Raw genomic sequence first — 14,784 nt, forward strand, 5'->3', positions numbered from 1 at the left:
TTTAGTACCCTGCCAGATTTCTTGGACTAAAATAGGTGTATTTGTTACAATTTGAGTTGGGTGCTGCTTGAATGTTTCAGCTAGAAGTGATACTACCCCTGTGATGCGCTGTGTGCAGCAAGCAGTATGTTGTATACACAGTATGTTGTGCACACACCGCTGTGGGACAGAGCCAGATTTCACATCATTTGCATTTCAGATGCATCCCGCTGCTTCTGCGTGGCAGACATTGAGCTTCATGCTTCTTGTCAGAGTAGGAAATCTCCAGCTGAAAAATTACGAGGCAGAATCCCTTTATAGGTTATCGCTGATATCCACCGGTGCTTGTTAAGCTGCTCATCGGTGCCTGACCCAGGGAGAGTGACTCCCCAGCAAAGGGCAACGCAGCTGAAGATGACTGAACACTTGCTGCTGTGTAAGGATTAAAAACCTTGGTTCTGGAGAAAGAAACAAATCCCATCTTGCTGAGATTTAGTGTGTTATGCAACTGTCCTGTGACATTTCAAATAAACTCATATGAAAACCCACTTCCTAGAGTTTTTTCATGAGGTTACATGGATGGTCGGGCTCTGGCTTGGTCATATGGTCCCTGTAAAAATGTTGGAGAGATGGAGCGCTAAAAATACTTTCTAAACCCCACAGCAGTGGTTTATGTCAGCCTTCCTGCAGGAACGAATCCCTTTAATTAGTAAGACAGCGAGGTTTATTTTTGGGTTTACTTTGTTTTCAATTTGGGATGTGAACTCCTATGCACTGTAGTTCAAAAATAAAATTAAAAAAAATAATAAAAAAGACCTAGTGCAGCTGTTAGCAGCAGCTGCAGCGTGCACTGTGGCTGTCCTGTTGCCTGTCCTTGCCTGGGAAAAAAATAAATCCTTTTTAAGAGGGAGGAGGAGCCAAAAAAAAATTTGATCTGCAACAGTAGCTGACTTGATGCGATAACCACATTTGTTGTCTCCATGCTATCAAAAGGATGGTTTCTTGTTTCCCTTTCTTTGTGGAAGTTGTGCCTCCGTGGCACCACAGGAGGTTGAAGTGAAGTCATCCAACTTCAGTGCACTGATTTTTTGCAGATAAATCATTGTTCAGGTAAACGTGTCAAACCTGGTCTGATCACCGCTGTCCCTGAGAACAGGAGTGTCAAAGTGCTTGAAATCGGGTTGGTTGGGTGGTCCTTGAGTTGCTTTTTCCTAGTGCTGGAAGGAGGAATTAGCATTTTGTAACAGTTGCTTTATTTTATGGCTATTTTGATTCCAATAAAAAGCCACGGTAGCCTCAGAAGCCTCTGGTTCTGTGTTAAGTTAGATGCCAGGGATTCACGCCGCTGCACGAATTCATGCTGTGAGCTGGGCTGGGGGCAGAGCTGGTGCTCGCAGCACTGATGGGCAGTGCGGTGAGCGCTCGCTTCCATCCCTTCGCAGGTTCACAGCATCGCTTCTGACAGATTGTCTTGCTTCTGCTCCAGGCTTCTGAACGCTGCAAGGGTGGAAGGGGGGACAGGATGGCTGTGAGGACAAGGTGGAGCAAGAGCTGTTGGTTGCAGCTCCAGGGATTTGGGCAGTAGGTTTGCTCTTCCTTTTTTTTTTTTTTCCCCACAAACTTGTGGTTCTGAATGGGAATGGGAGTTTAAAGAGGATTTCTACTGTAGTAGGTCACTGAGTTGAAAGCTCATCTGAGAGATGTTCAGAGCTTCCAAAATGAGTATTTCCTGTGTGCATAGGTCTGTTTGCTGAAGTGCTCTGCCGTAACTGGTACGTTTTAAAGAGGAAGCTGGGAAAGGAAGCTGCTTTTCCAAAGGACCATTTAGCAATGTGCTAACTTTTTTAGCCTTTGCTGTAAGTACTTCTAAGGCAAAAGGTAATGGTAGCCCTCAGACCTCTTGCCTGGTTGCTTTCTGCCTGTTTCAGGACATTTCTCCTGCTCAGCTGTACAGTGTGCTAAGATGTGCAGGGTTTTTTGGATGCTTTGCTGGTTTTGTGCTGTTTCAGTGTCCTGATGGGTGAACTGTCTCTTAGGCAAGAAAATAACAAAATGGAGTATGTGGGCATTTTCTTTATTACAGGAAAAAAACAAAAGCTAACGAGGTATTTGAAGGAGCACCGGAGTTGGGTGCCCATCTGAGGCTGGTTCCAGATGCTGGGAAGAGATGAGAGGAGGACATCGAGGTGCTTGTCCCGTGAGCGTTGGGGGATAGACGTCTTCTGACCTGGCAGAACTGGGGTGTTTCAAATACCTGCCCCCACCCCAGTTTCGTGCTTGAGGTTCTGTGTCCCAGCTATTAGGAAATAAACCTTTCCATCTTAGCGGATCTATTTGCAATTGAAAAAGGGGCCCCTTTTCACTGCTTCCTTGGGGCTGAAACTAAGGCTTTCGTATTGGTTCCAGTTCAGCATTAATTCCCTTTGAGAGCATGCCTTGGATTGCATTAACATTTTTTGACGTTTGACAAAAGCCTTGTTTAAACAAGTTAGATGTGCATCAGGCTAATAAATAGAAAAACATAAGATTGTTCCTGCTGTGCTGCTCTCTGGAGAACAGTGTCTCATTTGTATATTTTCCACTAATCATCTCCAAATCTTGCATGGGTGATATCAAGTTAGGGAAAGTGGACTTAGTCTTACATATGGTGGAGTCAGGGAAAAAAATGCTCTGTTTTGACAACCAGCATAGCGATCTCTGAGACATGACTTGAGTTCTAAAAAATGTTTTTAGAAATGTGTTGCATAAACAAGTCATAATTTCCCTTGTGGAGAGGAGAAATGTTTTTCTAGATGTACTTCTGTGCAAACATGCTGGCCCCATTTTCTGCAGCCACGAGTGGAAGAACTGAAGGCAGGGCTGAACGCCGCGATGCTGGAGCGCAGACTTGGGTTCATAAGGGGGCTGGGACACGAGGCACCGTGAAATTAACTGAACGTGGGTGCAGAAATTTGCTCAATCAGGGTGCTGGGGTTTCATTAGACGGTGTGGGCTGCCCTTGGTGCCCTGCGGAAGAGTCAACATCCTCGGCTGCACCGCTGCTCCTCTCGCAGTCTTGTCTAGTGCCGCTTCCTTGTGGGTTCCTCATAGAGTTGTACAGGAAGAGAGCAGTCCTAAATAATGTATCAAAGGCCGTGTGTCTTCGCATTTTGTGGAAAAGGAATGAATGAAGTGCCCGGGCTAGCTCAAAGCAGAGCAGAAATCAGAGCAAGCTACCGTGCCTCCATGGTAGGAGAACAGTGTGCCCACGGCTGGGGGCTTGGTGGGGTTATTGTGGTCCTTGCATCTGGAAGTCAGTACAGGGAACAAAAAGTGCATTCGAATAGCAGTGAGGTGGGGCCCTGCAAGAACATTGCGAGAGAAGCAGAACTGTGCGGGGAGGGGAAGGCGGAATCGGTTTTGGGGAGCCCTTCCCGCACAGGAGCTAGGGGGCATCCTGGGGGGACAGATCCAAAAGCAGCCCTATGATGTCCCTTAATTCTGTTTTGTTACCCAAAGATAGCTGAGCTGAGGGGCCCTGTAGGACCTTGTGAGTTTCAGCACTGCTGGTGGCTGAGGGATCAAACATGTCAGGGGCTTCTTTGATAAGAAGAGGAAGCCAAGGTGTGTGATATCACCTCATCTATTTTTCGCAAAAATTGTTCTTGTTTTACCTGTAGAAATTTATTTTCTCTTTTGCCAAGCAGTCACCAGTTTTCCTTGGTTCCTCTTTTGCTTTGTGTGTGCTTCTTACCTATTGGAAAAGCTAAAACTATTTTCAGCCTGCCAAGCAATGTGTCGCAATCGTGTTTTGTATCTTGGGTGACTTTCTTCTTTCTGGCTTGCCAAATAAAATCTTTTTCTATACTCATTTAGAATCCACTTCATGTTTCTCGCACTTCATCTTTTCTTAGTTTATATTTTGACGATTCTTTTGTGTCCTTTAATCCATCCCCCTTCAGCTTTTGTCATCCCTTCTGCGGAAGTCTCTCATTAATGCTCAGATCTGAAGGCTAATTCCTGCTTGTGTCATAGTCAAAAAAAAGGCAACAGATGATGATTTCCTCCTTTTGGGTGCTTTGGGCATCTTTGCTCAGACATGGGTTTAGTTCAGAATTATCAATGCTGATACTCAGCAGTTTTTGAAAAGCATGTCACTGCCTTGATGCCCTGAGCATGGCTTTTTGCAGATCAAAAATCTTATTGCCAGATTTTCACTCCGTTACACTTTGACATAATCTTTCCGGTGCTGCCTCTGTCCTTCCCTTGAAACAGGAGATGGCACGAAGCAGAGCTAACCTTTGACACAGACCTGCTTGCCCCTGAGACCAGGCAGAATAAGACGCTTACCAAACATTTCATCTCCAGTGGCTTCTTTTTCTTCTTGGAGTTGAAATGTACTGGTTACTTGTTAAGTTGCATCTTCTGGGGCTTTGGTGTTTACAGAAATACTGTATTGCCACTGCCCCAAATGGTATGTTTCCATCACAGGCCATCAATGTAGTGTGAGGCCTCAGCACAACCGGCAGCCCTAACTTGAGACTAATGATGCCTCCAAAAATTAGAGAGTGCCACTAAGATAGCCCTTGTTTGGAAGCGATGGTTGACTTTCCGCAGTGTTACTGAGGGAACAGTCGGGACTGGTATTGCTACAGTGGTGCTTTCAGTTTTTTATTAGTCTGCTTTTATATTCCTTTCAGCTTCTTGCTGTGGTTGCCATTGCCTGATCTATAAGAGGGGACAGCCAGGACCAGTATTTTTGTGTTTCATTGCCTTGGAGGAACAATCGAGCATTAAGGAACTTTTATTTAATTTCTTTGTAATCCTGATAGCCTTTGCTCTGCGTTTTCTGAAGTGTGCTTCTGTTATCTGGTGGCAGCGTTGCCTCAAGGGAAAACCTCCGTTTTATCTGTGGGATTTTATTTTTACTTAAGTGAGAGCTGTGCATCAGTTCCAGAACCATACCTATCAAAAAAAAAAACTTTGCTTTCCCTGTGTTTCTGCTTGTAAAGTGTAATTTATTTAGGCTGCAAGCTCTTCATGATGAAAAACATCCTTGCTCTCTGAGAGAAATGGTCTCAGTTGGGGCTGCGTTATGTTTGCGGGCAAATCAAATGTTTTGATGGTATTAGCTGTGAAACTTGAGGCACAAAACTGCTTTGGGAGATCTTGTTTGGAAGGTTGTTTGCCATGCCTTTCCCATCGGAGCAAAAAGAGGCAGTGCCCAGCTGTGGGCAGGGAGCACACAGCCTGAGGTCAGGCTTTTGGGCAGCTTTGGCAAAGCCAGGCCCAGCCCTGGGCGCAGGCTGGGTGAGGGAGGGACTTGCAGTTTATCAAATACTTCACAAAATTACTTTCCAACTTCAACTCTTAAATTTTCGAGCCAAAAAGTGTGTTAGAAGAGGCTGCTGTGTCGCCCATCGGCGTTGCATAGCTTCTGGCTGCAGAGGCTCAATACCAAAAGCTGATTTTTTTTTTAACTCCTTCAGTAGCCTGGGATCCTGTGAAGCTGTGCTGGAGCTGAGGTGGTGCTTCAACTTAAAATGCTGGGGGCTGAATCGGGGAGAGAGTATGCTGAGCGATTACCCTGTTCTTAAAAATGCATGTTTTAGTAGTGTCGGGAGTCTCAACCCAGAAGTCGCTATCTCCTGCTTCGCTGGGGGAATTGGCACACCAGCTTTGGGGAAATAAGTTCTGAAAGCACTCCTTTGATAAGGCTCCAAAAAGAGCAATGTGTGCATCCATCTGCATCTGTGTGGGCAAGCGGGAGCTTGTATGCATATTTTTTGTACCCCTTTGGTCTCAGGTTTTTATTTCAAAGTAGGAAATAGCTCTAAATGCTGCCTGTCGTGCAGATGTTCGGGGTGGTGGGTCAGGGTGTGATGCAGTTGGTTCTTTGTTCCCAGGTTTTCAGGGGCTCCTGTTCTTAAAAAGAGAAGGATCTTTTGCTGAGAGTTTCCAGAGAAATCCCCCAGCTTTTTTTTAATAGCTTTTCCCCATTTAAAAGGACAGCAAAGGAACTTTGGGATAGCCTGAGGGAAACTCTTAAGAAGTTGTCCAAGACTCATGGAAGATGTGAGTCTTCATGTCCCACTGTAAGCACTCCTGCCAACTCTTTGCTCAGTTCTCCTTTGGACACGTTTGTCATTACATATTCATCTTGATTAGGAAAAAAAAAAAAGTGAGCTTTTTCAGGCTATGGTTTAAACTGCTAATCAAGAGCAAGATATTTAAGTATAAAGGAGAAAATGAGGTTAGTGGAGCAGGGGACAGCACAGTGTATGGAATGAGGCAGAGGCTCCTGCACTGGCATTGGGGTTGGTGGGCTACATGGTGACATGAGGGCAGGTTGGGTTCTCCCACAATATTTATCAACAGATGGATTATTTTTTTTATAAGATGGACAAGAAGGATGGTGAGGGTGCTCTAAATCTAATCAGCCCCCTCTCTGGGCCATTTGGCCAGCTTGCTGTGTGCATCTCATTTTGGTGTTGGCAGCTGCGTGTCGGGGGCGGTGGTACCTGATGGAGGGGACCAGGCACCTGCAGGAGACTTCTTGTCTTACCTTGCCTCCATGGGTGCGTTTCGTCAGCAGGGTCTTTTTTTGTTGTTTTAACAGATAAGCTACTTGGAAATCCCTCATAGGGAACCATCATTGGTTTTAGTAAAACAGTCAGGGTTTTTGTGGTTCAGTCTCTTATAAGACTGATATAAGAGACTCCTGAGTGAAGTGCCCCAGAAGAGTCTCCCACCCCTTGTTCTGGGTCTCTGCCCACAGCTGTTACAAGACAAGCTGGGTGTTCAGCACCTCGTAGGACATGAGGAGCCTCCCTGGAGCTGTGTGGTTATCATACCTTCTGTTACCTGCTGCTAGAGCTTGATGGTGCCACCTACTAGTAGTAGACCCTGTGTTTTTTTTCCTAGCCCTTAGTTGTTCTCTGAAGATCTGATGCTCGCTAGCCTGTGCAGCAGCCAACAACTAAATAAAAGCAACTGGGTCTCAAGGAAATTAAATTTAAGCTTTTCATGCAATTAGGATGTGTTTCTACTTAAGCAGTTATTGGCTATTTTGCTTCTTTGAGTTCTTCATCCTCTCATCTCCTGGTAATGCTGTGTTTGCAGGTGCACTCCTTATGCACTTGCAGTTAATGACATAGATCGCGTTTTCACATCGGTATTAATTGCATGGTGTGACATTCAAACCTCTTGCCCAGGGTAGTGAAGTTAATGGACAGACTGATTTTTTGCTAATGTTTGTTTACCCTTTCAGTGATGGCTAATGGTTTTAAAGGGGAAAGTTGTCTGCGGTTATTCTGAGCAGGGCTTCTATGTCCAATGCGTTGAAACGGACCTTTTTGGAAGTCTGCCATTGTGCTAAGCTATGGAGAACACAGATCTTGCCAAGAATGGCCATTAAGTCCCAGCATTGCTCCACAACGTTGTGTTAATGGGGAGCCAAAATAGCTCCTACACCTGACACCAAATTTCGGATCTAGCAGAGGAGGCTCCTCTGGCTAGAGTTGAGTCACCAAGCTGAGGCTGTAAAACAGTGAAGGACCTCGCTAGTTCGTGCATTACATCAGCGTAACGATGTGCAAGTAGAACACAGATTCTAAACACAGTGGTGGAAATATCCAAAAGGAGGGGGAGAGGAGGAAAGTAGAAAGGGAAATATGAAGGCTGTTTTGTGGAAAACTTGGCTAAGAAAATGAACTGAAGTTAGCTGGGTGCACATTTTTAAAAATAGATGGCTGACACCATGCATATTTGAAGCTTTTGATCATTGACGCAGAAGTTAGACGAACAGGATGCACAAGTGTGATTAATTATTGACCGAAGTACTTCCTTTTGTACGTACAGTCTGCAGTTGGATGTGGAGGTTGAGTTCACTTGAATTCGCATCAGAAAGTAATGCAAACAAGACAGTTGGTCAGCCTCACACACGTGGCTCTGTTTGTTATGCAGATCTTTGCCAATACCTTTAAATCGACACTCAGTAGTGGGGTTTTGTTGCTCTGGCAGCTTGTGGACTACCCAACTTGTGCTGTGTATACTTCAATTGGACGCATTGGATGGTTCGTACTCATGCTGCAGCTTTGTTGCTTTAAAACGTAACAAACCCACCCTGAAATAACCCCCCCAGAACCGCAAAATCCCCAGGCTTGTGTGTCATGCTCTATCTGCAAGTATTTGACCTTTTCGCCTTAACTTCCATGGGTTTGGGGATTAAGTCAGAGTAAACCACTACTTAAAGTCATTTATGCTACAAGTTAGCTCTGTACTTCAATGTTCGCGTGAATGATGGCACGTTAATCTCTTCGCTGAAGAGACCAGATACTCCTTCATGACATGTTCTGGTTTTAACTATAATTCATTATTCCTTGTAAAAATGCCAGTGTAAATTATACTGGGGAAGGAAGATGATTTCATAGATCTCCTAATAAGCTTTTTTCTTTTTTTTAAATGGGCAATAAAAGAACTACCCAAATTTTACCTGTATAACTACAGGCTGACTAATCAGTTCCCTTTTAAAATGAAAAAAAGAAGTAATCCAGAGCATCAGATCTGTAAGTAGAAATTAGTTGGTGTCTTTACTGGGGAGGTAGTTGTGGTTGAACATGCAGTGGTAGAATTAACATCAGCTCCTGCAGGTTTTTTTTGCATTTGTTATATGAATCTTTTTTACTGCTTTGCAAGTGAGGACCACAATAATAGGTGTGTGATGCTTCAGAAGCATCACCTGGGGAATCTGTACCTTATGCAAGGTAGAAATAATAGAAAGGAGCTGCAGGATTTGTTAGTGGCTCACTGCTGCCAGTTCTTTCCTTTTGTGGAGGAGTTCAGTGGAAACTTTTCCTTTTCTAGTGCTTCCCAAACAAACAGCAGGTCCAAGTAAATCCAGGAGAGCTGTAGTAGCTCACTGCTGGGGGAAGGCAGGACGCTTCAGGAGCTGGAGTTGGATCTGCTGCAGCTTTGGTGCTGCACAGCCATGGGGGGGCTGCTGGAGAAGCGCTGGGAGCTGGGGTGATGCTGTCTCACCGGCTGCGTGCAGTATGTTTGGTACCGCTCATGTTCAGCTCCGTACTCCAGCTGTAGTGCAGGAGCCATGGGCAGGACCCCCTGCTCCCAGCCTTGGGCACTGCCAGGGATGGGGCACCCACAGCTCCTCGGGGCAGCCTGGGACAGGGACTCACGGCCCTCTGAGGGAAGAATTGCTTTTATGGCATGCTGGAGAAATGTGTCCCTGGCTTCTCTGGTTGGAGACTTGCAAAAACCACGTTGCCTGATTCCGGCTTGTGTTCTGTGTGCAAGGAAACAGGGCAGTGCTTGCTCAGGTCAGGTACCTGCCCACGTTGAGTCCTACCTGGCTCTGAATGGAAGGACAGCCATGGCTCAAGGAGTCAGTGAACTAAACCACTGTCAGCCTGGAGGAGATTTAGATTCTCCTCTAAGTATCTTAATTCTTTACCTAAGTCTCTGCTATTGGTTTCTGCTGTAGAAATAGGGCACTGCCATAGCTGACTCTTCAGCCTGATCCTCTGCAGCCTTTTTATATACCAACATGGTAGTTTCTAGGCAATGAAGGAAATGTGTTCCAGCTGCACTGAATTACTTAAAAGCAAGGAATGTTTTGGAGAAGACTATTTTGTGATGGCTCTTGAGGCGTGCATTTTTTTTCTCTCCATGCGAACAAAGCACTGCTCGTTCTTTGCTGTCCTCATCTTCCCCTTCCTTGGCTTGGGGTCTGTTTGGTCTGAGGCTGTGATAGTGTTTGACAAATGCCTGCCTGCTATGCGACATAAACAGCTCTCTCTGAGCTCAAGATGAGGTGATAACTAGAAAATGCTGCTCATTTTTCACCCTGTCACAGTGCTTCAAGTCATTGCTAACCTGATAATTGAAACTGTAACGCTTAAACTCAGAAATGCTTACTTTGCTTATCCAAAGCGTATCCTCGGTGTTCTTTATTTTGTAACTAATACCTACATTGCCATAAAGGCTGATATGGTTCTGAAGGAGAAAGAAAAAAAAAAATAATAATAATTTAAAGCTGTATTTTCTTGCTTAAACCATGAATAGATGAAGCAGAATTTAGAAGCATCACGTCACAATAAATGACTCGCGTGCTGCCTCCCTTGTCAAACCCTGTCAAAGTGCCAGCCACTACAGATGTAACCCTGGGACTTCAGTTCTTGATTACTTCTGACTAGTTCAAATCATAAGCAGGAGCCTGGCGACCAGGGTGTCTTCTCTTACAGCTTACTAAAAGGCTTCTGCTGCCTGGCTTGGGTTGTAGTAATTAGGTAGGGTTCAGGGTATCCCAGTTCAAACATTATCTTCGAAATAGTGTTCTGTCTTTTTGGGATACTGCTGCTAAAGAGCAGTGAGTAAAACAAAACAGTGGAACAGCAAATGCAATATGACACAACAGAGCAACAGTCTTTAGAGTGTCTTAATACAAGCCTTTGGTTTTCCTTCTCCTTCCAGTGAGTGACTGGGAGACAGCTCAAGATTGGGATATCCCAAAATAATTCTCTTTTAAAAGAGTCTTCGTGTAAGTGCATGTCCTGCCAGTACACACGAGCTTCTACTTGTATCTGAAATGTGAAAGGCTGCATTAAATAAAGATGTAGGCTTCCAGCTTAGTGGCTAATGCGCCTTTGTAATACCAAGCAAAGTAATGTATTAACGGGGAATATAGCTGTAATGCAAAATACAAGTTTGCTTTGAGGCTTGTTATTATGTAGGTAGGGGAAAGCTTGCTTACAGCTGAGAGTTTCTTAAGCTGGTGAGGACACCATTTGGGTAAGAAACTGCTTGTAACTTCTTTGTGCTCCAGATGGAGACAGAATGTAGTATCCCCCTTCTGCATGGGGTATTGGTCCCGAAGTAGCTGCATTCAAAAGCTCTGCATGCATATGGACACCGTAGTCAGGCATAACTTCTCACCTGTTAGTTCCTGTAACACTGGGAATTGGATCTGTTGCCCTGGTGGTACTTCTGTGCTGTTAAGTACTGTAGAGTTTAATCTGCCGGGTAGGAGTGTTCTGTGACCAGGACACGCAGTAATGTAATCAGGGTGCATTGCTTTGGAAAATGGTAAATCGTGTTGCAGAGTAACGCTGCTTGACCTTGTAACTGGAACATGATTGTTGTTTGGCTTTCAGTTGATTAGACCGTAACAGAAGGAACCAAATGAGATGTTGTTGGAGGTAGAAACTGAGCCTTTTTTTTTTTTCTGTGGGGGTTTGTCAGTGATGTTGAACATCGGTGCAGTTCCAATGAGTGACTTTCTTTTGGGAGCAATGATGAATTTAACTTGCCAGTTTACCAAAAGTCAATCCCCTCTTTCTTTGTTTTCTTTACTTTTGTAGTAAATGTTTCTGTGGTTTATTTAAGTCTAAATGGCTTTGCTTTAGTTTACTCTTCGGTGGAGTTTTCAGAAGTTGTGGACAGACGTCATCGGAATCTAATCAAAGTGCAGTCAGACTGTGTACGATGTGTAATGGTTAGTGACCCCACATTTCCTCCTGAAAAATAGCACGTTTCTAAAAGAAGCCAATATTCTTGCATCCTTGGGTAGGGGAGTTAATGCTGCTGCTAGCGATGGTGGTTGTGTGATGTGCAGCAAAGCAGCATGTCTCCCAAACAGAAAGATGTTCTTGCTTGCCTGGGTGCACAAGCTGCTAAAGGCGGTAACAGCAGTTCTTGATGTTTTGTGTGATGAGCAGTCCAGGGCCTTCTTTGCAGAGCACAACTTGTGTCGTGGTGGACGGGAAGCAGTTCAAGTAGGTGTGACTGGGGAAGTATTTTCATAACACGGAGCTGAATTGGTTTTGTCTTCTTAATTCCAGCCGAGGTGGTACCCTGAGGCTGGCAGAATGTTAACTTCCAGATTTCTTGAGGTTTTGGTATGATTTAGGCCAATGCTTGGAGCTTGGATATCAATCTTTTAAGAGGAAATGTGAATCTTGGTCTTGAGTATCTAAGTCCTTAACGTGAAATTCTGGGCAGCAGAGCGTTAAGTGATGATGTACTGATGTTGTGAATGTTGTTTGCTTTTACAGATGCCTTTGTAAATAGCCAGGAATGGACACTAAGCCGATCTGTACCAGAGCTGAAAGTGGTGAGTTTTTTTTGAATTTACTTCTCTCTCTGAAAAACATTCTGAAAACATTATGCACAAGTGAAAAGTCTTCTCAGGTTCATTACCTTTCCTGTAGGAGAAAAAGCATAGAAAAAGATTTTTAAAAGTGAACCATTTTTCTAAAATAAAACTATCTTTCTGAAGTTTACGCGTTTTCTGGTTTTGCAAGCATGCTTCAAAGACCTACTTGTGTTTTATTTCTGCTTCAACTTGTTTGCCTGCTGGAACCGGCTTCCTGGTGTGATCTTCTGAGCAGGGGAGTCTTACGCCTCTGTAAGAGGGGAAGTGACTGTTAGCAGGTGATATCTAATGCTCCTTTTATCTCCCTGTAGTAATGTTTCACAATTTCTTCAAGGACTAAATGTCTTTCCTTCTCTTTCCTCCCTGTCTGAAGAGACTTTAAAAATAAATGTTCTGTCTGGGGGCTTGCTTGCATATATTTCCTGGAGCTCTTTATTATACTTAACAAAAATGAAATATTTGGGAGGTTCATTTAGGGAGTCGAAACCAACCATTTAGTATCAGTGAGCAGTGATTTAATAGCTGCTTACAATAGCTTTTCCATTGGCTGAGCCATTTCACATATAGATGGAAGAAAAGGCAAACAAAAAGACAGATTGGGGGAATTTCCCGGATTTGTTCTTTCCAAGTTGTAAACGTGGAGGCTGGAGATGGGGGTTGAGACCTCCTAGCAGTGGATATTTAACAGTAGACAGCTTGTCAAGCCTACAGCACAGAGTTGTTGTGGTCAGATCACTGATGTTTGCTAGGTGCAAGTCCAGATTTTATTAAATACGATCAATTTCTAAAAGCCTAAATAAAGAAAAACAAAGAAAACCCCACTATGGTATCCAAGATACTGTACTTGGTGATAATTTCGGGCATCCACAGTCTGCTGCAGGTGGTCAGACGTCTGGACAGCACCTTGTGCCTAAATGGCTTCTGGTGTCTTGTAACACTCAGAGCTGCTCCAATCAAATGTCCACTTGGTGAGCAGCCAAGTGAGTTGGACAAACCATCTCAATTAAAGAATGGGCAGCTGGGGCCATACTTTGTTAATCCAGTTCTCATGTGGTAAATTTATTTTTCCAAATCTGAGTTGATGATAACTTTTATGAAGATGAGGGAAAGCATAGATCAAACCTGACATGACAAATGCACTTGATAGCAAAGACATTCCAATGGGAACAGCTTCCTCTGAACTGGAGCTGCCTTCCTGCTTTTATTTTAGCAGTGCACAAGGTAAATAAAAGAGAAATCTCAGAGTCAATGGATATAAATATATATTGCACCAGAAGGACCTGCAGAAGGTTTACCAGATTGGGTTTAACTGATGGTATGTTTTGGAAGGTAAATATCTCCCAAAATACATTGCAAAAGAAACTCTTAAGAGGTTAGGACTGGAAGGTGTTGGCTGGAGTCCAGTCCACTTCAGTGGCTGCTAGTTTATGCTGGGAATGTATCTATGGGGGATTTCCTTGTTGTCCCATCCTTCCAGTTCCCAACACCCAGTAATGAACGTGTGGCTTGCAGGTCAGACCCACGCTGTAATTCCTGTGCCCTAATAGAGAGTTGCAGGGCATTAGGAGCAGTCTGGGGGTACAGTCACCTCTTGTGACACCAAGGCTGCATTATCTGAATACTTTTCCCCACGTTGGGTGAAGCGGTGGCATGGAAATAAACTTGTGCTGTGTAGCTGCTGTGGAGAATTGATTTGAAGTGGCTGGCATGCGTGAGCCTGAGGATCGCTGTCTAAGGCTGTAGCCTGCTTAGCACCGGATGAAAGCAGGACTCCCACCGTTGTGCAGATAATAATTTGATTATACCGCAGCAAATGACTGAAGCGAGCAGTGCCAGCTGGAGCTGTGAACTTGGGTCCAGCAGAAAGGGCAAACTAGGTCTTCTGTCTGGAAAGGGATCTGCTCCTATAAATCTGCCCTCATGGAGGAGCGTGTGTAGCAAGTCATCCCCGTGCTCGCGGAGTCCTTGGTGGCTCTGGGCTGTGGCAAAGGAACAAGAAAGTCATGCTGAGAGCCAGCTCTCCCTTCGGCCACAGCACTGCCATCGGCTCGCTGCCACGGAGAGCTGTGGGTGTGTTGTTTCATCTGGGCTGTGCTGGGCTGCTGGGGAGGTATGATAAGTGGGATGTTGGCTCCTGTCACTGTGCAGTGCAGGTGGGATGGTCAGGCTTAATGTCACTGGGTTGTGAAGGAAGCCCTGCCCGAACCAACGCTGTCCTGTAGGAAAAGGTGTCTGGTAGTTTGCTGGGAGAGGCTGTTCACTGCAGTGTCTGGGCAGCCCTTAAATTGAGGCTAACGGTTTTATAGCAGCTGTTGTTACGCTTCCAGGCCCCGCAGAAGTTTAACAGGAATAGAAAAGGACTTGGGGAAAACACACAGGGAGAAGTCTATTGAGCGATGGCGATGCTCCTGGATCCTGTTGATGGAGATGCAGAATAAGGGCTTGTTCTCCTTGCAAACCGTAGCAAATGGTGTGGCACAGCTGGCTAAGCTGCTCAGCCCCGTCTGCTGCCTTCAGCTGCTGGCCTGTTTAGGAGGTAACAAATTTTGGGGTCTGGAGGCTGGCCTGCAGCAGGGGGATGGCCTTCCCGTCACTGTAGCAACTTCAAAACATGGCCTGGTGGTAGGCAGAGTAAACAGGAGAACTAAATGGACAAA

General features: G+C 44.9%; 1 protein-coding gene across 13 annotated transcripts in view; it reads left to right on the forward strand.

The window, feature by feature from the left end:
* The window catches only part of AGAP1 (ArfGAP with GTPase domain, ankyrin repeat and PH domain 1), a 347,733-nt gene that overhangs the window by 87,253 nt on the left and 245,696 nt on the right, over positions 1-14,784 (forward strand). For all 13 annotated transcript variants that reach the window (XM_068686216.1, XM_068686209.1, XM_068686211.1 and 10 more), the window contains exon 2: positions 12,027-12,085. In XM_068686216.1, the coding sequence (XP_068542317.1) occupies positions 12,027-12,085 (59 nt within the window). The remainder of the gene's footprint in view (positions 1-12,026; positions 12,086-14,784) is intronic.

The sequence above is a fragment of the Anas acuta genome, chromosome 6 (genome assembly GCF_963932015.1).
Source record: "Anas acuta chromosome 6, bAnaAcu1.1, whole genome shotgun sequence".
NCBI classification, from domain to species: Eukaryota; Metazoa; Chordata; class Aves; order Anseriformes; family Anatidae; genus Anas; species Anas acuta.